General features: G+C 37.4%; 1 protein-coding gene across 3 annotated transcripts in view; it reads right to left on the bottom strand.

Moving 5' to 3' along the window:
• The window catches only part of LOC149244243 (tRNA-specific adenosine deaminase TAD3-like), a 402,166-nt gene that overhangs the window by 116,008 nt on the left and 266,375 nt on the right, over positions 1 to 19,783 (bottom strand). For all 3 annotated transcript variants that reach the window (XM_089374771.1, XM_089374770.1, XM_089374769.1), the window contains one exon: positions 555 to 660. In XM_089374771.1, the coding sequence (XP_089230897.1) occupies positions 555 to 660 (106 nt within the window). The remainder of the gene's footprint in view (positions 1 to 554; positions 661 to 19,783) is intronic.

The following is a 19,783-nucleotide window of genomic DNA, read 5'->3' on the forward strand; positions in this document are numbered from 1 at the left end:
TGATATGAATATATTTAGCTGCTAATATATAATATTATTATATTTACATTATATACATTAATATATATATTATATAATGTTGTCAAAAAACAATTGAAAAAGGTCTTCCCATTAGTCATAGTTTTTTTTTCCTAGTTAATTTGACCTTTCTATTTTTTTTCCTTTTTGTATGTTTTTTGCTATTTCCGATTCAGTAGCCACCACTTTGCAATAAAACTTCAATTCTCTCCACCAATAGAATGATTGAAGAACAAAAACTTAATATATCATAAAAATAAAAAATAAAAATTATTTGCCTAATGTTCTACATTAACAAACAGGAGTCAAAGCACAACTAATGCAAAGTCAAACGATGAAATGATTGCTATAATCCTGGCCTTCATCAGGGACTAATACGGAAAAGTACCTATATGCTGGCCCACCCAATGATCAGACTTTGAATTGCCTAAAAGAAACCACGTTTTAATAGATGGTTGAATAAACAGACAGTCATGTACTAATTATGTCTCCAACCAGTCAGGAAAGAAAAAGAAGTTTGGAAACTGTCCATCTACCTGACCACTTTTGCAAGCAAGCTTCCCATTCTCTATTGCAGCTTTCATGAAGGTACAAACTATGGTAGCCTCTTCTTTAGTAAGTTCTTCAACAGCCTGAACATTACTGTGTTGATCCCAAGATAAGATCAGTGTCAACTTCCCTATCTTCAGCAACTAAAAGATAATGTAATACGAGGCTAGCAAACACCAAAAATTCCTATGTTACTGATGAAGATCAAATTTGCAGCAACTACCCATAATTGCACCCATGACAATTCTTATCTGGAGAACCAAGACCATGGAATAATTTGTCTCTTAAAAGCATACTAAGTCCTCAATGTTTTAAATTTAAACATTTGAGGTAGTTTTCAGCAGAATATTTCAATTGCATATTAGAAATCTACAATATGATTAGGAAAGCAATATATGATACAAACTGAATCACTGAGGGTTAGAATATGACAAATGCAATGGCTATGAATATCCTGCTTATAAATTATATGCTGGAAGTTGAACTTTTGTTCGAACGTTCTCAAGTTTTGGTTCAATCAAGATGCTGCTTGAGAATTACATGGCACAAAGATAAGCCATAGTGTCCAACATGATCAGGCGTACCAATTTTTTATGGTACTAACCCTTATTAACAAAGTAAAAGGACATGGCCCTCACAGGTGCCATGTTCATATTCTGCATGTAAAGCACTGACACACTATGGCATGTGTCTGACAGGTGTTTGGTGCACATCCTAAAACAGGATACATGCCCTAAATGTGTCCTACCTGTTCCGCTATAAAAGACATTGTTCAATGTTATTTTTGTTGAAATATGTAACTAGGTTCGGTCTTCATAATGCCATATGTAATCATGATTTTATGTATTTAATGTAATGAGAAAAAATAAATTTATTATTGGTATTCTCGAAACATGGGTTTCATGCTCAAGGAAATTTATTTTATAGATCAAGCTCCCATTGAGAGCTTCTAGAGCTTGTCATTAAGTCTACAAGTCAAGAAAGTCATTGTCATGTATGGAAGACCCTTTTGGGTGTTGAAGAATCTAGGGCATCTAGATTCGGATGAGATTCTTCTGACAATGATAACTATTTGTGAGGTACCTTTTACTTTTCCTTATTAGCACAATACTCTGTTATTATTATTAGAGTGTGTTCTCTTACTTCATCAAACAGTTACCAAAACAAAAGAGACAAGAACACAAGATGTCGGCTCTCAGCCAGGGCGAAAACTCTCTCTCCTAGAGAGGAAAACCCTTCTGCAAATTTCTCTTATTGAAGCTTCAATTGACAAATGCCAAACCCTAGACCCTTGACCAATAGATCCTCCAAGAACAAGACACGGTCTGTCTTCCTTTTGTTCTCCAATCAATGCCTTCTTCTGCTCTGCACCTTGATCTCTTTCTTTGCACTTCTTTCGGCAACTAATAGCACTTTTCTTCGCTCTTTTTCCAGCAACTGCAGAAACCCTAGGTCTCCTTAGAGACCTCTACTATAGAGTACTTCTTTTCTCTTCCTCGCTTGGCAACCTTCCTTTTGCTTGATGATTAGGCTAGAAGGTGGGACTTTCCTTAAGGTATATTTCCGAGTTAGAGGTTGATCCTCTTAACCCTACTATAGGTCTGAATCTTCTCGCACGTGTGGCTGATCTAGTCTTGAAATTGTCCTTCTTGCTTGATCCCTTCCTTTGCTTGATGTGGGACCCACTTCGCTTGAGATGGAGGCCTATTTGAAGCCTCTTTTTCACCCAATCGAATTCTCTTATGTCACTGCAATTATGACAGCAGAGTTACCCTCTTTTCCTTCGCACGTGTGACTGAAATTAGCCCCAAAACAGTCCTCCTAAACTCGGTTTCCTTTTCTTTCTTCTTCGTTGGTCTAGAGGCACCTTTCTGCTCCTTTTCGCACCTCCTTTTTGACTCTCTTCTTCGCTGATTTCAAAGATTACTTGATGGTCATTTGGTAAGGTTGAGTTGCCCTATATATATAGGAGTTTATCCCTCCTATTTGAGCCGACTTGAGCTAGTGAGGCCAACTTGTCCTTAAGTGCATAAAAATTCATTTTTTGAGTTGACATGAAGAGGAGACTTGTCTTTGCTTTGGAGGATCATCTTTGACATATTTCTTTCACATGTTTACATAGTGTGACTTGCCCTTAAATGGGTCTTTCATAATTACATTGAATCTTTGACTTTCCTATAGCACTTCAACATGTGCTATACCTATGACTCATTTTTACAATTGACAAAAATAATAATTCTTTTCTTTTACAAGTACAAAGATCAAAATTACATTTTTGAAGACTGAACCTAGTTACACCTTCTTCAACACTCCCTCTTAACTAGGGAGGTATTCATATATCACTTTCCATGGCGTTTGGACATTTCCAATCTAAAGAATTCACATAAGAGAAATCGGATTAGCAATCCATCTGTTATAGCATCATAGTAACCAACATTGTTTCCACAGCAAGGCCTTGACTGACAGCTCTATCTCTCATTAGATCAGAGTACAATGTTGGCGAGACCAATGACGATAGACACCTTCATCATTGTCTCTCAAGGTACATAACCACCTAGGTGTTCACTGAGTATGACCTTCTAGGACTTTTCTTATCTTGGGTTCCCAGCCCTCAAAGAATATCGGTCTTGTTGACCACCGGAGTGGCACCTGATGATTATATGAAGACTCCTTGCCCAAGGATGATCCAAAGAACACTTGTACCATCAGATATTATCAGTGAACAAAGTTTTTTAACTCTACTTCTATCTTCTCATCATCTTTCTTGTACCCAGATTCCACACCCTACGGGGAATTGTAATAAGTGATACTAGTAATGATGAGTTTTGAGTTTGTAACAAGCCTACGATGTTGGGACTCGATCAACAAATGAGTACACCTTGGAGTGTTTTTTTTATCTGGTTAATTATCCCTTCTTTTTCAGAAACGGATAACTTTCTAGGTTTTTTCACTCACTTTGTACCCCAAAGTCGAGGTGACGATTTGAAGGTTGAGCCCCTAACACATCTTAGTGTCTAGAGTCGATGTATATTACCATACTAGATCACACAAAAAAATCGTGGAATTTGATTAGGTCTACGTAGTCATTTTTTAATTTTTTAGATTTCCCGCAGGTTAGAAATTGCAAATAGAATTATATTTAAACTATAATAAGCGTAGTCTAGAGAAGTTGCATGGGGTGTGAGTAATCAAAATTACATCTCTCACCCTCAATTTTCTACTATGACACACTTTGAGGGGTTAATAATGTGTTTTGGACCCTCAAAACCCACATTTCCTAAGTGTAGTGGAAATTGTGACATTTAATAGGCTAGAATTAAATAAAATAGAGAGAAATAAATTATTCCATGTGACAGAATGACGTGGAAATGACTTGGAAATTATCCTAAGTCAAAGAGTTGAGTCAATGGACATGTGGAAGATGACTGAGCACACATCATCATAAATACACCATTATTTCATAAAATCGAATTTCCCAGATATAAAGCAGCAGATGCACATGTGGAAAATCGAATTTATTAGAGGAGCTCATGCACTAAAGGAATATTCCATGGTATATTTGGACTGAAGATTAGGTGGGGCATCATCTCATAGTTATCTCAGGTTCTTTTACTCTTAGCACTCCACTCTAGAGGACTACGAGTTGTTCATGGAGGGAATCACGCAGTTCATGGAGGAATCACGCAGAGCTATCTAGGGATCATCTATATATGTGACATCACTTAGTTCGAGTTTGCATTTATTGACTAGAGTTATCACGGTACTTGGATTCACTCATAGATGAGTTTACTATGCCATATTGGTATTCGATTTTCCTTGATGTGCACATATGGAATTTGATTTTTCTCTAATGTCTCTATCTTCTCCATGTCGAACTTGACTTATCTTTCCTTGGGATTTGCTCCTATTTCAGTTCTCACATGCATTCTTCCTTGGGATTTGCTCCCAACTCTCTATATAATGAGGCTATATGCTCTCATATTGTATGATGTAATACGAGCTATTGTGCTTGAGGAGACTCTGTGGGATTGTATTCACTACTTGCAATATAATACAACAGTCTTTGGGGTAAAGCGTGATAGTGTTCTTCTCCTTACATGTGTGGTAACTTCTTGACTTGTTGTTATGCTTCTATTTAGTTCCTCATGTCATTGTTTCTTTCATGCTTGTTTCAAGTTATGTTCATATGCCGTTATCTCATATTAGCATAAGAATTAATTATTTGCTTTAGGAAAAGAAATCTTCTAGTTGATGATAGATGTATCTCTAGGAATTCTTTCCACTACAATTTCATGTCGATTTAATGATTTGTGGTGAAGTTTTGTAGATGAATCATTATTTGGTCAAGCTTTTCAAGCGTGAGGGGAAATTCTCGGAGGAATCAACCCATTCCTGAAAAATATTCAAGGAGAACCCGCATGTTTTGAATTCCAAAGTCTCATCTATATCTTATTTGTGTCTTGCGGGGATTCTTTCAAGTTTCTAAAAGTTTTTATCTCTTGCATCAAAATATCAAACTTGGAAAAAATTACTTTTTACGTATTGTAAGTCATTTATCAATATCTGGCTATTTCAAAGAGCTAACTCATGGCTAGTCAAAGAGGAGAGCTTGCTCATACTTTTTGGCCTAGCTTCTTGTAGATTATTTTTGTAACATACTTTGTGATTATCTTGAGCTAACATTTGTTGTTGTAGATTGTTTCTAACATGTTCTCTTGCAGCTACTTGCGGGATTCGTCATCGGAAAATTATTTACAAGTTTGCATGCAGGACCTTGGGGCTCAGATTTAGTGATTACTTCCACCTTTAGGCCAGATTCATCTTGGATAAGGTTGTGTTCTTCTTAACGAGGGCCGAGTTCATTTTGGCCATCTCTTTCTCTCTCTTGGTTGTGGCCATAGAAGAGGCTTATCTTCTCTTCTTCTTCTTCGGAAAATCTGCATTTTGTTGAGCCTTTGTGGGCCTCAAATTGCAGAAATCTTCAGTGAGGAAAAGTCTATGGTTTGATTCCAATTTGTTAAGGCTTCATTGGATTTAAGAAAAGACTTCGTTGTCTTTTCCTTCTTGTAGCAACTAATACATTTTCTGATTTTGGGAGCGTGGGTTTTACCCATTGGTATCCCTATCTCTCCACCTTAGGGAGAGGCTTGGCGGTTTGACTTTGTTGGTTTATTTCATTTTGCATGTATATCATCTAATTGAGAGAATAACACAACATGCATCCCACTCATTTTGCATGCACTTTATTTTAACTTACTACATGTTTTAAATCCATAACAAGTTCAGATTTTTTGCATGCAAACACTTTTTACTTGATCTTATTTGGCTTGAACATAGTTCTAAGTTTAGTTATGCTTCACCATTAAGCACATTTTACATGCATCAAATATTTGGACAAATTTTCTCCATAAAGTAACATTTTATTTCATGTCAAGCAAGTACATTTCAAGCAGAAATTAATTCTCATTTTTTAGTTAATTTATTTACATGCCCCAAGCATCACTAAAACTTACCTCCAACTTAAGTTGGTTGAATAGACTTTTAGGGACTCTCTACCTCTATTGACTCCTCATTGTGAGATCCAAATATTTGGGTGAGGATGAGGTCTGAGGACTAGAGTTCAATTGTAACTTTGCCTTAGCACTAATCAAATAAAATGAAACAAGAAAAACATTCCATCACATTTGCTTTGGTTTGAAGTCTGACATGCAAATCTTATTTCAAGAGGCACTTTGGATGCAAGCATTGTAATCTCTTTTAATTTTGCAACAAGTTTAATTTTCTTGTACTTGAAAATTGACTCATCTTTTGGTTTAATTGTTTATTGTCATGAATGGTTAATTTTACTTTCAAGTACTATTATTTTGGCTTGCAAACTTAATTGCATGTTGTCATCTTGGTCTAAAATTTGAGTTATTTTTGTATCCTTTTGAGCAAGACAGTTTCCATGCTTTGATTTGTAGACTTATTCATCTTGAAAGCATTTATAATATCTTGTGCTAACAAGTTAGTGTTTCACTTTTCAGGGTTATTTTGGATTTCCATTTGAAAGCATTTCACTTCACTTTAAGCAAAATACAATTTCATTTCTTAAAGAGCAAATACTTGGAAGGCACTGGTTGTTCATGTATTTCATGCTTATCTTATGATGGTTATTGCTCATCTCAGTTTTTTGCTTATAAATCTTAAAGAGATAATCTATTTAACTCTAAAAAATCTACTAGAAACTCACATCCTTTTTAACTTAACTTTTCATTAGGGACCACCCTCCTTAGCTAACCTAGGAGATAGCTCAAACGAAGAGAGTTGGGATTAGTTTAACAACCCCTTCTCTGAGTTCCCTGCCACCAACCACACCTTGTGGGGTTGAAGGATTTTCTCACTAACTTGTAGGTAGGTGTAAGCGGCAGGGTCAACAGGTCCTCTTGCCTACTCTTATCTTGGATGCCCTACACATCCTCAAAGAGCATCGGATGTCAGATGATTACCCAACCCTCCATTCTTTCTTCCCATGTGAAGACAAGAATGTTGTGTCTATCTCTCCCTCTTAACTAGGGAAGATATGCCCATTGCTGTGAAGGAATGTACCCAAGCTCCCTCTGACCAGGGACTTGCCCAAGCTCCCTCTTAATTAGAGACTTGTCAGAGCTCCCTTTCAACTAGGGACTCTTCTTTTCATCAGCAACTTCTTTGTGTGGGTCCTTTAGCTGCTTGATCAATTTTTTTCCTTGATGTCATGAGATTCAGTAGAGCTTCTTCCTTGTAATGCATTAGCCATCCATCACTTTCCTTCTTGGTTCGTCATGTCATTCTTCTCTTCATGGAATGTGGCTTACTTGATACATATCTGGAACCTTCTTCATATGGCTACTACTATTGAAGATTCAACTAGAGGATCCTTATAATCCTTATCTTGCAAATGCTTCTTTCTGTTGATGATAGTGGCCTTCAAAGATGATTCTTCCTGATCATGATCATTCCTTTATGCATTGATGAGGTTATTTAATGGCTACATCCTTCCTATATTGAATGTCTTTATCTGAGCTATCTTTACACAATGCTCCTATATTCCTGAAGGTGCCATTCTTATAAATCATGCATTCTATCCTACTCCTACATATTCCTATGATACCCAAAATTTTAAAGAGAACTTAGGTGAAGAAGTTGATCTCAGTCATAGTAGAGATCTGGAGGGGTTTCCTTCTTCTACTTCTTCTCTTCTTCTTTCACTTCTTGGGTAATGTGGGCTTCTTCTCGTTTCCTTTTATTGTTGTCCTTCTTGAACTTAGGACAATCCCTTTTATAGTTTCCATATTCTTGGCAGCCAAAGCATTGGACTTTTGACATATCTCTTTTACCCTTTCTCTATGGACCAAACTTGCCAAATTTTCCTTTTCTCTTGGCCATAGCAGCAAATGCTTGCTCCTTTGATCCCACATCTTCTTTGGCTTTGAGTCTAGTCTCTTCAATTTTGCATAGAGACCAAAGTTCATTCAACGGGGTAGCTTCCTTCTTGGCATATATACTGGATGTGAAGTTGCCCCATTCCTCTGGTAATGCATTGAGCACTACAGTAGTCATCTCTCTGTCTGACATAACTTCTCCTAGTTCTTGTAGCTGGTCTCTCATCTCAGAGATCTTCATGAAGTAGGGAGCTATTCCTTCTTCTTTGGATATCTTCATTTTATATAATTCATTACACAACGATATCACTTCTCCAGTTATACTAACTGAGAATAGCTCCACCAACTTATCATAAATTTCTTTAGATGTTTCAAGTTTGGAAACATAAGGAATGAGAGGGTCTTTGATGGATTCTATCATAATCCTTTGAGCCCTTGTTTCATCCTTATTATACTTTGCTAGGGCTTGAGTTTGTTCCTTTGCAAGAACAATGACATTCCCTTTGATGTAGTCCATAACTTCATTTTCTTTTAGAAGTAGATTAGTCCTCTTTTTCCATGCAAGGAAATTAGCAGTCCCAACCAATTTGTTGCTTTCCTTGCAAAAAGACATTTTGATATGTTCAGAAGAGGACATAAAAATACTTACTTGAGAGAGTTGTTGTGAAGAGATCTTGCAGCTTCCTTGAAAATTTGATGATTTGACTTCTTAGATCTTGGAGTTCTTCAAGATGCTTCCTTCAAGGTGCCTTATGAGAGATCAGCTTGGTGATGAAGACTTCTCAATATGTAGTTCTAGAGATCTTCACTGATAGGCCTTGATCTTGGGTGCCTTCCTTTGAAGATGAAGAATATTTGATGGAGACTCTTCTTGGATGATCCTTCTTGTAGATGCCTTTAGATGGAAGGCTTTCTTCTTTCTTTGTTCCCAGAATGGTAGTCCTTCTTGATGGATCTAGGAGAGGAGATGGTAGTCCTTCTTATTTTGATGGATCTGGAACCCTAGCTTGTAGATCTGATGCTTCAACCTTTGTGTTCTTGAGATGCCCTTCCTTGATGTGTCACCTTAGCTCTGATACCATGTTGAAGAATCTAGGGCATCTAGGTAGGATGAGATTCTTCTGACGATGATAACTATTTGTGAGGTACTTTTTACTTTTTCTTATTAGCACAATCTTCTCTTATTATTATTAGAGTGTATTCTCTTACTTCATCAAACAGTTACCAAAACAAAAGAGGAAAGAACACAAGATGTTGGCTCTCAACTAGGGCAAAACCTCTCTCTCCTAGAGAGGAAAACCCTTCTGCAAATTTCTCTTATTGAAGCTTCAATTGACAAACGCCAAACCCTAGACCCTTGACCAGTAGATCCTCCAAGCACAAGACACAATCTTTCTTCCTGTTGTTCTTCAATCAATGCCTTCTTCTGCTCTGCACCTTGATCTCTTTCTTCGCACTTCTTCTAGCAACTGGTAGCACTTTTCTTTGCTCTTTTTCCGGAAACTGCAGAAACCCTAGGTCTCCTTAGAGACCTCTACTATAGAGTACTTCTTCTTTTCTCTTCCTCGCTTGGCAACCTTCCTTTTTCTTGATGCTTAGGCTAGAAGGTGGGACTTTCCTTAAGGTATATTTCTAAGTTAGAGGTTGATCCTCTTAACCCTACTGCAGGTCTAAATCTTCTCGCACGTGTGGCTAATCTAGTCTTGAAATTGTCCTTCTTGCTTGATCCCTTCCTTCGCTTGATGTGGGACCCACTTCACTTGAGATGGAGGCCTATTTGAAGCCTCTTTTTCACCCAATCGAATTCTCGTGTCACTACAATTATGACAGCAGAGTTACCCTCTTTTCCTTCGCATGTGTGACTGAAATTAGCCCCAAAACAATCCTCCTAAACTCGGTTTTCTTTTCTTTCTTCTTCGCTGGCTTAGAGGCACCTTTCTGCACCTTTTCATACCTCCATTTTGAATCTCTTCTTCGTTGATTTCAGAGATTACTTGATGGTCATTTGGCGAGGTCGATTTTCCCTATATATAGGAGTTTGTACCTCCTATTTGAACTGACTTGAGCTAGTGAGGCTGACTTGTCCTTAAGTGCATAAAAAATCATTTTTTGAGCTGACATGAAGATGAGACTTGTCTTTGCTTTGGAAGATCATCTTTGACATATTTCTTTGAAATGTTTACATAGTGTAACTTGCCCTTAAATGGGTCTTTCATAATTACATTGACTCTTTGACTTTCCTATAGCCCTTCAACATGTGCTAGACCTATGTAATGAGCAAGAAACTCATTTTTACAATTGACAAAAATAATAATTCTTTTTCTTTTACAAGTACAAAAATCAAAATTACATTTATGAAGACCGAACCTAGTTACACTTTCTTCAACATTGGGCATATTACATATTGTAAAGATAATTTATTTGAGTCAAAAGACCCTCCAAGACCTCGTTATGGTGCAAAGATCAAGTCAGCCTTCACAAGTGGACAAGTCAACCTAAAAAGGAGCAATTTGACCTAGTGGAAGACCTATATATAAGGGAGACTTCAACCTCTCTTAAAGCACTCACTTCACTCACACAAGTTTGATCAAGAAAGAGGAAAAGGTGCGAAGAAAGAAGGATGAGGAGAAGGAAAGAAAAGTGAATTTTTTGCACTATTTTTGGGCTATTATTCTCCACGTGTGAAGGAATTAGGACATCATCTTGCAGTAGCAAAAGCCGAGTTGTAGAAGTCGAGTTAGAGCATCAAGAAGTACACTTTGCAGGTCGAGTTCTCTAGGATAGAGAATCAACTCAAGCGAAGAGGAAAGGGGGCAGAAACTACCATAAATTTCAACACGTGCCAAGGCTAGGGTTTCTGCAGAAGAAATTACTAGAGGACAAAATTGTAGAAGAATTTGTTGGGAGGTCGAAATTGCAAAAGATTCTGCTCGGAGTCGAAGTTGTAGAAGAATTTGTTGGAGGTCGAAATTACAAAAGTTGCCAAGGAATAACCGGAAGGAAAACTCATCAAGAAGGAAAGATTTGACTTGACCTTGGAGGGTCTTGGTCAAGGGTCATAGGTCTTGGAATTCATCAATTGAAGTTCTATAAGAAACGAAGAATTCTTGTGGGTTTTCCTCTCAAGTGGAGAGGTTTTGGCCCTAGTTGATCGCCTACATCTAGTGTCCTCTTGTCTCATTGTTCTTTATGATTTGGTAGCTATTTGATGATAAGAATGTTGAAATATGTAACTAGGTTTGGTCTTCATAATAACATATGCAATGTTGATTTTATGTATTCGATGAAAAGAGAAAAATAAATTTATTATTATTTTTCTTGAGGCATGGGTTCCATGCTCAAGGAAAATTTATTTTTAGGTCAAAGATCCCATTGAGAGCTTCTAGGATTTGTCATTGAGTCTATAAAGTCAAAAAGAGTCATTTTCATGTATGAAAGACCCATTTGGGCATGTTACATATTGTAAATAAATTATAAGAGTCTAACGATTGTCAAGGAAACCCCTCCAAGACCAAGTATACAAGCTTAAGTCAAGTCGGCCTATATACATCATCAACTCAGGCTGCCAATGAAGTCAACCTGTTTTGGAGCCCAACAATGCTTATATAAAGGAGGACTCGGCCTCTCTCAAGAAGACACATTCAAACATCACAGAAGTTCGATCTAGAGACAAGGAGGAGCCTCATACCCTACCAAAGAAAGAAGAAGGATATAAAAGAAGAAAACATAATTGTTTGGGCCAATTTTGGGACATCTCTCTCACATGATTGGACTGTATCTAGGGCACACTTTCAACTGCAAAAGGATGAAATTACACTCACTTCAAAACGGAATATCAAGTGTCAAAGAAGTGTGGGAAAGTAAACCGAATTGTTGTAGAAGAAATCTATATCCTAGCAAAACATAAAAGAGAAGAATTTGTCCATGTCTTAGGTCACACGTGTGACCTAGGGTTTCTGCAGCAGGGCTGAGTTGTAGTCAAAAAGTTGCAAGTCCGAGAAAGAGGTTGAAGGAACAACAACTGCCATTAGAAAGCGAGTTTAACTAAAAGTTTACTTTGGAAAAGGGAAGCACATCAAGAAGAAGGCTTTGACTTGGTCTTGGAGGGGTTGTTGGTCAAGGGTCTAAGTCTTGGAATTCATCAATTGAAGATTCTATAAGAAGAAGACTTTGGTGGGTTTTTCTCTCAAGATTGGAGAGGTTTTCGCCCTGGATGATAGCCTATATCATGTGTCCTTTATCTCATTGTTTATTATGTTTTGGTAGCTAGTTGATGAAGAGAACACAATAATAAGCAAGCTAAAGAACAATATAATCAAGAAAAGTAAAAAGTCTTCACAAGCAGTTATCATCAAGTAAGAGAAATCACCTACTATTGTTGCCCCTAGATTTCTCAACATGGTATCAGAGCTAAGGTGACAAATCAAGGAAGGGCAACTCAATAAGGGACACTCAAGCACTCAAGGACCGAAGGATATCAAGCGCACCAAAGAATCAAGAAGATCCTATCATCTCCAAGGTATTTCGAAGCCAAGGACTACAACATCATCGTGAGAAAGTATCAATACTCTAACTCATTGAAGAAAAGAACCTATACTTGAAGCATTCTTGGGAATCTCGCTCAAATCATCATCACAAGGAAATCACAAAAGATCCTACCTCTACTCAAAATTGAAGAGATCTAAAAATCAAACCATCTTGAAGTCTACTTATCCAAGGGAAGCAAGATCAAGGACGTTGTCATCATCATCAACGATTCAAGGTGATCTCCCTCTCTTTGGATCACTTTTGAGAAGAAGACACCTTCTTCCAGAAGAAATCTTCGATTACCATATCATCATCAATCTCAAGAAGGAAGCAGAATGAAGATATTGACATCAAGAAGCAACTCCTCGGGTAAGTATTTTAATGTCCACATCTAAATCTATCAAAATTTCTTTTTCCAAGGAGAAGAATAAGTTAGTTGGGTCTACAAACTTTCTCGCATGGAAAAAGAGGATTGATTTAATCCTCATAGAAAATGAAGTGGTGGATCATGTTAAGGGCTCAATCACTAAACCTCCAAGAGAAGATGCTCAAGCACTTGCAAGATATATGAAAGGGGAAGTAAGGGCAAAGGATTCTCATAGAATCCATCAAGGATCCCCTCATTCCCTATGTATCAAAATTAGAAACATCAAAAGAAATATATGACAAACTTGTAGAATTGTTCTCCATAAGCATTGCAGGAGAAGTGATCTCGTTAAGGAAAGAACTCTACAAGATGAAGATATCAAAAGAAGAAGGAATAGCCTCATACTTTATGAGGGTATCTAAAATAAGGGACCAACTACAAGAGTTTGGAGAAATAATGTCTGACAAGGAAATGACTACCATAGTACTCAATGCACTACCAAAGGAATGGGGTAACTTTACATCAAGCATCTATGGGAAGAAGGAAGCTACTCCATTCAATGATCTATGGTCACTATGCAAAATTGAAGAAACCAAGTTGAAGGCAAAAATTGATGTAGGATCAAATGAACAAACTCAAGCATATGTTGGCTTGGCAAAGAAGAAAGGAAAGTTTGGGAAATTTGGTCCTCAGAAAAGGAAGAAGAATATGGCAAAAGATTCAATGCTATGGATGTCAAGAATATGGGCACTACAATGAAGCAGCAAAAACTTATAGCTTGTTGACTTTAATGTAAAAATACACAAAGATATTTGTAATAATTTATTATATATAAAATGTACAAGTGATGTAGAATGTTACAGTGACGCCTTGCTTATATACCTATGCATGTGTCCTTTCATGATTGGGCATGTCTTTTAGACATGCCTTTTCACTTAACTAATAACTACTTAACGTAATTATTACTTGATTATTTCGTATTTACATTTAATTATATTTATTTAATTTTATAAAATTTATATTCGTAACATTGCCCCTTCCTTGCCCATGGGGCTTTGGATTGACAGTGAATGGGTGCATTGTTAAGGCACTCCTTGGGATAGGTCACCGGTTCAAATCCCCCGTGGGTGCTTAGGTAGTATTATATATAAAAAAAAAACATTGCCCCTTTCTTCAAAAGCTTTGTCCTCAAAGCTTAACGTTGACAATTTTCTTCACCTTAATCTCGAACAATTGTCTTCACTTTTTTTGATAATGTCACTGATCACTTGGTACCTCAACATGTATAATTCGCTAGTGATATTAATTAATCTCAAACAATTGTCTTCACTTTTTTTGATAATGTCACTGATCACTTGGTACCTCAACATGTATAATTCGCTAGTGATATTAATTTGGAACTAAGGGCTTTTTTAATAATAATAATAATATTATTATTATTATTAATGATTAAATTATATAATTAGATTAATTAAATTATATAATTAGATTAATTAAATTATATAAATTAATTAATTAATTAAATTAAATTATATAATTCGTAACTATATAAAATATATAGTTAAAAATTCAATGGACCATAATGACCCAACGACAGAGTCACACCATTTGACTTTCGACTAATCCGTTTGACTTATCCACCGTTTGATCACAATACAGAATATTGGCGTCGATCTGTTAGGAAACAACGTGCAGGAAGTAGAGGTAGTCGGGCAGGAACAAGGGGTGGACATGGATGCGATCCGCAACAAGAAACAGTTGAACACACTTGACAGGGGATGGTCGAGCACGGAAACGCGAGTGTCGAGCATAGGGACAACACATGTACCAGGGTCGACGAGTTTTTAATGGAAGGGACGATAGCGGGGAGCCTAGGACACACAGGAGCGTGGGGCGAATTTGGTGGAATGGACGCGTTTTGCGGGAGGTCTGGTCATCAAGCTCCATAGAAATATTTTTCATCTAGATTTCCATGGTTAATATTGTTGTTATCAGAAGTGGTTGTCTCTAATTCAACTCTGCTGCGGCCCATACATTGGCTATCGTAAAAATGTTCTATCCTCTCCCAATTTTTAGTGGCATAGATTCTGATTGAATTGACATTGCTTTGGCTCGAATGATCATTTGCAAAAGCGCGGTGGCTAGGGCTTCCCATATAATGGTTGTCGTAAAGATGTTCCATTCTTTCCCAATCTATAGTGGTTAAATTGACATTGCTTTGACTTTCTTTATCCTCCACACTTTTATTATTGATGCCTTTTCCTTTGTCAAAGTGGATTGTGGATTCGATATAGTTGCCGAAGATTAATTTCTTGAACTTGTCAATCTCATCGTCGAAAAACGGTTCTCTGTCAGCGGCCAACATGAGAATGTGTTGATCTGTGAGGGGAATATAGGGTACCAATGTCGGAACCTCGTTTTCCTCATTGAAGAGAGGACACCCTTGTTGGATGTGGAACAAAGCTCGTTGTAGCTTGCTGTTGTACTTATCATATGGTCTTAAAATAAACACTGATAACATCCTCGAGCTATCGTTTCCTTCTCCATTTTTGGCTGAAATGCTATTTTGTGCATGTTTGATAATGTTACGAAACACACGATTTACTCTTATGTTGGGGGAAGTGGCCAGCATTATGTCGGACCACCCATTCTTCCCAAACCACCAGAGCAATTCTCTGTGATTATATGCGGAATACCTTCCATTTGGCCTTTTTCCAAATCCTACCGTTTCTCCTTCAGCCCCTGCAACTGCATCCCAAAACTCTTTCATCTCTATATACGATGTCTTTTCCCGATAACAGCCTAGTATCTCGTTGGGTTTTGTTAGTACGTGCATCTGAAAACAATCCATTATCTTTATCTTTACACTTCTCTCCTTAATCCAATCTTTCTCTATCAATTGCTTCTCAAACATGTCATCTTCATAATTATCTTCACAAATACCTTCTTCTTTTTCTTTTCCCACATTTTCCTCTTCATCGTCATCAATGTCTTCTTCAGCATCTTTCTCCTTGTTATGATACTGTTCATCTTCTTGTTTCTCAAGATAGTCCTCATTCACATCATCTTCATCTGTATCACCATCTTGATCTACATAATCTTCATTGACATCATTTTCATATTCATCATCATCAATGTCTTCTTCAGCATTTTCCTCATTGTTGTGATATTTTTCATCTTCTTATTTCTCACGATAGTCCTCATCCACCTCATCTTCATCATCATTATCATCATTCTAATCAAAATCTTCTTCTCCTGCTTCACCTTGTTCCATTTCTTCAATGTCGCTATCATCTTCCTTATTATCGATTTCCTTTAGACATGCTTTAACTTCTGCATATGATTTTTCCCATTGCTGAAGCTTTTCTTGAATTTTACTAAACTGCTCAACGCATTCAGGGCGAAAACTTAACGGCATATTGTGCGGCAAACAACATTCAAGGACTCGCATGGTTATATTGTGTGGCATGGCTCCGATACCACTAAAGCAACAAAACTTATAGCTTGTTGACTTTAATGTAAAAATATACAATGGTATTTGTAATAATAATTTATTATATATAAAATGTACAAGTGATGTAGAATGTTACAATAAGGCCCTGCTTATTTACCTAGGCAGGTGTCCTTTCATGTTGGGCATGTCTTTTAGACATGCCCCTTTTCACTTAACTAATGACTACTTAACATAATCATTACTTGATTATTTAGTATTTACATTTATTTATACAATATTTAATTTTATAAAATTTATATTTGTAACATACAAGAGAGATTGTCTGAAGCTCAAGAAGGACAACAACAAAAGAGGAAGGGAAGAAGCCCATATCATTGAAGAAGTGGAAGAAGCTGAAAAGAAGAAATCCATGAAAGAAGAAATAAAAGATCTCTACTATGAATGAGATAAGTCTTCCACCTAGTTATTTTTTAGTTCTTGTAAAATATAGCTATCATGACAGGAATCATTAGAAGCATGATAGGATGCATCATGTTGGGAGATAGCATCATAGGAGCATACAATATGAAACAAGAGCTTGGGACATCATAATAAGCTTGCAAAAGCGTTGAAGTAGAAGTCTATGGTGGTCACCTATACTGAAAAGGAGCTCTTGGTAACCTCATTAGAAGCATAAGTAGTACTTATGGATAAAGGCATCTAGTATAGAGCTTGTCATACATCATTCACGAGAAGCATTTTCTAGATGAGGATGATCAAGATCCTCCATTGGAAGGGTCACCTACTGGAAGAAGCAAGTGCCTCACCGAGAATTCCACCTTGTATGGGATTCATGGAATGATGGTATGATGTCAAAAGAAGTGAAGCAGGTCAAGGTGATTGAAGTTCTTTCAATCAAAGAAGCTGTTGAAGGAAGTCTAGATGACCTAAAGGAAGAAGATGAGGTATGTATGCTTGTATTTGATAAAATTGAGTCATGTCATATAGTTGCAGAAAACATGGATAAATACTATAGCTCATGAGCATGATCAAGAGAAAGAGATCTCCTCCTTTGAAAGGATGCATGAAGGCATGGTTCACATATTGACTAAAGATGAAATCAACAAAATAAGTCCTCATGGAATATGAGGTGGTTGACAAAAATAAAGGAACTATGGATGGAAGTTCCTGGGATGCAATATGTGTAGAAAGTAAGGAGAGATCGTGAAAAATGCAACTATGGTCACATAGAAAAGGAAATCAACATCTGATGACTAGAAGGATTGATTATAACATCTCTAGGGAAAAGGCATGAAGACTTCGATAAAGTCTAGACTCTGAAAAGGAAGATGACCCTTGACATGTAATATCTTTTTGGAGATGTGGCATGTATGCAGGATGTTGATATGATAACAAGCAGATGTCATGATGAAAAGACCATCATAAAGGTAAGTTTGATTTAATGTTCATTCTTAACTTTTGAACAATAACTGGATGGAGTAATGCAAAGCTACCAAAGGAAGAGCTATAGATGTCATCTAAAATTGGTACTCATGTGGTAGGATGGAAGATCCTGGAGGTAACATGATGAGAAGAAGGTAGCAAGGCATGGAGGAACGCCAGATATGGACTAATGGATCACTTTCCGATGAAACGAAGGATGACATGACTAACATAATTCATAAATGAAAATGATGGATGGTCGATGCCCTATGAAGAAGTCCCAAAAGATGAAGACTCCATAATGATGAGAAAGAAGTCCATGGCATGGAAAGCGAGAGCTCTTCAAGCAGTTGATTGTCCCATGATCTCCAGCAGCAACTTGGACAAGAACTGGACTAAGAGGTAGCTTGGACACATTCCTTTTATGGAATGGGTTGGTCATACCTGGTTAAAAGGGAGTGACAAATATGGTTCTCTACTTCATGTGTCATGCACTAGACCAGGACTAACAGCGGTCAGTCTTAGTGAAGGTCGTGAGAAGAGATGGACACATCATTCTTGTCTTCACTTTGGAAGAAAGAATGGAGGATTTGGTAGGCATCTCGCATCCGATACTCTTTGAGGATGTGGTAGGGCATCCAAGATAAGAGTAGTTGTAGAGAACCGATATTCTTTGAGGACTAGGAATCCAAGATAAGAATAGTCCCAGTGGAAGATACTCTGAGAGAACCCGGGTCGGTTAGGTTCTGAGAGAGAAAATGATGAGGGTGTTTATAAAACATTGGTCTCGCCAGCATTGTGCTCTGATCTTGTGAAGAGATAGAGCTATTAGTCAAGGCCTTGTGTTAATTTTGAGTTAACATGTTCTTTTCTTAAGACAGTTACTTCATTAGCCCATAATTAACTTCATTAATCCATTAGTAATCACATTCACCATTAAGATATGACAATAACTGATGAAAGAACATTAATGCTAAATGCAGAAGACAAGCCAAGAACACCAGGATATGGCACAAGCTAGCGAAAAACCCCAAGATGGGGAAAACCCTTGATTAATTCTTCTTATCATCAATATCAAAAGTTCAACACAGAGAGAGTACAACGATATAAGTCAAAATAGACTTGCTAACCCTTTGTTCAAAACAATTCTGAAGCTTACTGCCTGGTTAGGGTTCTTATCAGTCACTGAGAAACCTTCTTCTAGTGAGTTGCACCCTTTGTTTTCCTTTCCAAGGCACTCAACTGTGATCTAGTACTGCAGTTCCCCTTCAAGGCACCCTATACTCGCAACAACAAGAATTTGCTCATGATCTAGGGTTAAACTTTCTGTTTAGATTACGACCTACTCTCCTTGATAGCGACTAAGGCAAAGAGCTCAGATTAGGTCATGTGTCCCTTCCATATGTGCCTCCATATTGGCTGTTGTAGTAGCCTTTCCTGCGGCCCAAACCAGAATACAAAATATGCACAAGGAGACCCCAAAACTCACCTATCAACCAACGTCCTAATCTGTGGCTCCATACAGAGAATGTGGCCTGCTCTTGGAGAGATTCTAACCCAAAAACCATGCCAAAACATCACCCAAAATTTCCCTCAAGCATGCGGCAAGTTGCCTGCTTCTAACTTAGACTTGTGGGAGACCAATGTGCCAAAGAACAGACCCAAACAACACGTCCTCCTTGCTTCTCTAAGTTGCAGTTGCCCAAGAGATGAACGCACTCCTTTTTGGATGATTGCTAATGAGGATGAGGGATGCCTATATATATAACAATTTGTCCTTATGGAGGTGAAGCCAACCTTGACACTTGGAGGCAAAATTTGAATTTCAAATTTTCAATTTTCCCGCCTTGAAGAGTTTATTTTAAATAAATAGATATTTTTCCTTATCCAAATTTGATGATCTTGAGGTCGATTTTGGTCCTCTTGAAAAGAGGAATTTAATGCAATCATCATCTCTGTCAAATGAGATGATCAGAGGTGGAATTTGGCCCTAGTTGCCAATTTTAATACTCCCTCTCAACTAGGGAGAATTCCACCTGTCAA

Source organism: Pinus tabuliformis, chromosome 8 (genome assembly GCF_031772625.1).
Source record: "Pinus tabuliformis cultivar Carrire ecotype Pingquan chromosome 8, CPIR1, whole genome shotgun sequence".
Taxonomy (NCBI): domain Eukaryota; kingdom Viridiplantae; phylum Streptophyta; class Pinopsida; order Pinales; family Pinaceae; genus Pinus; species Pinus tabuliformis.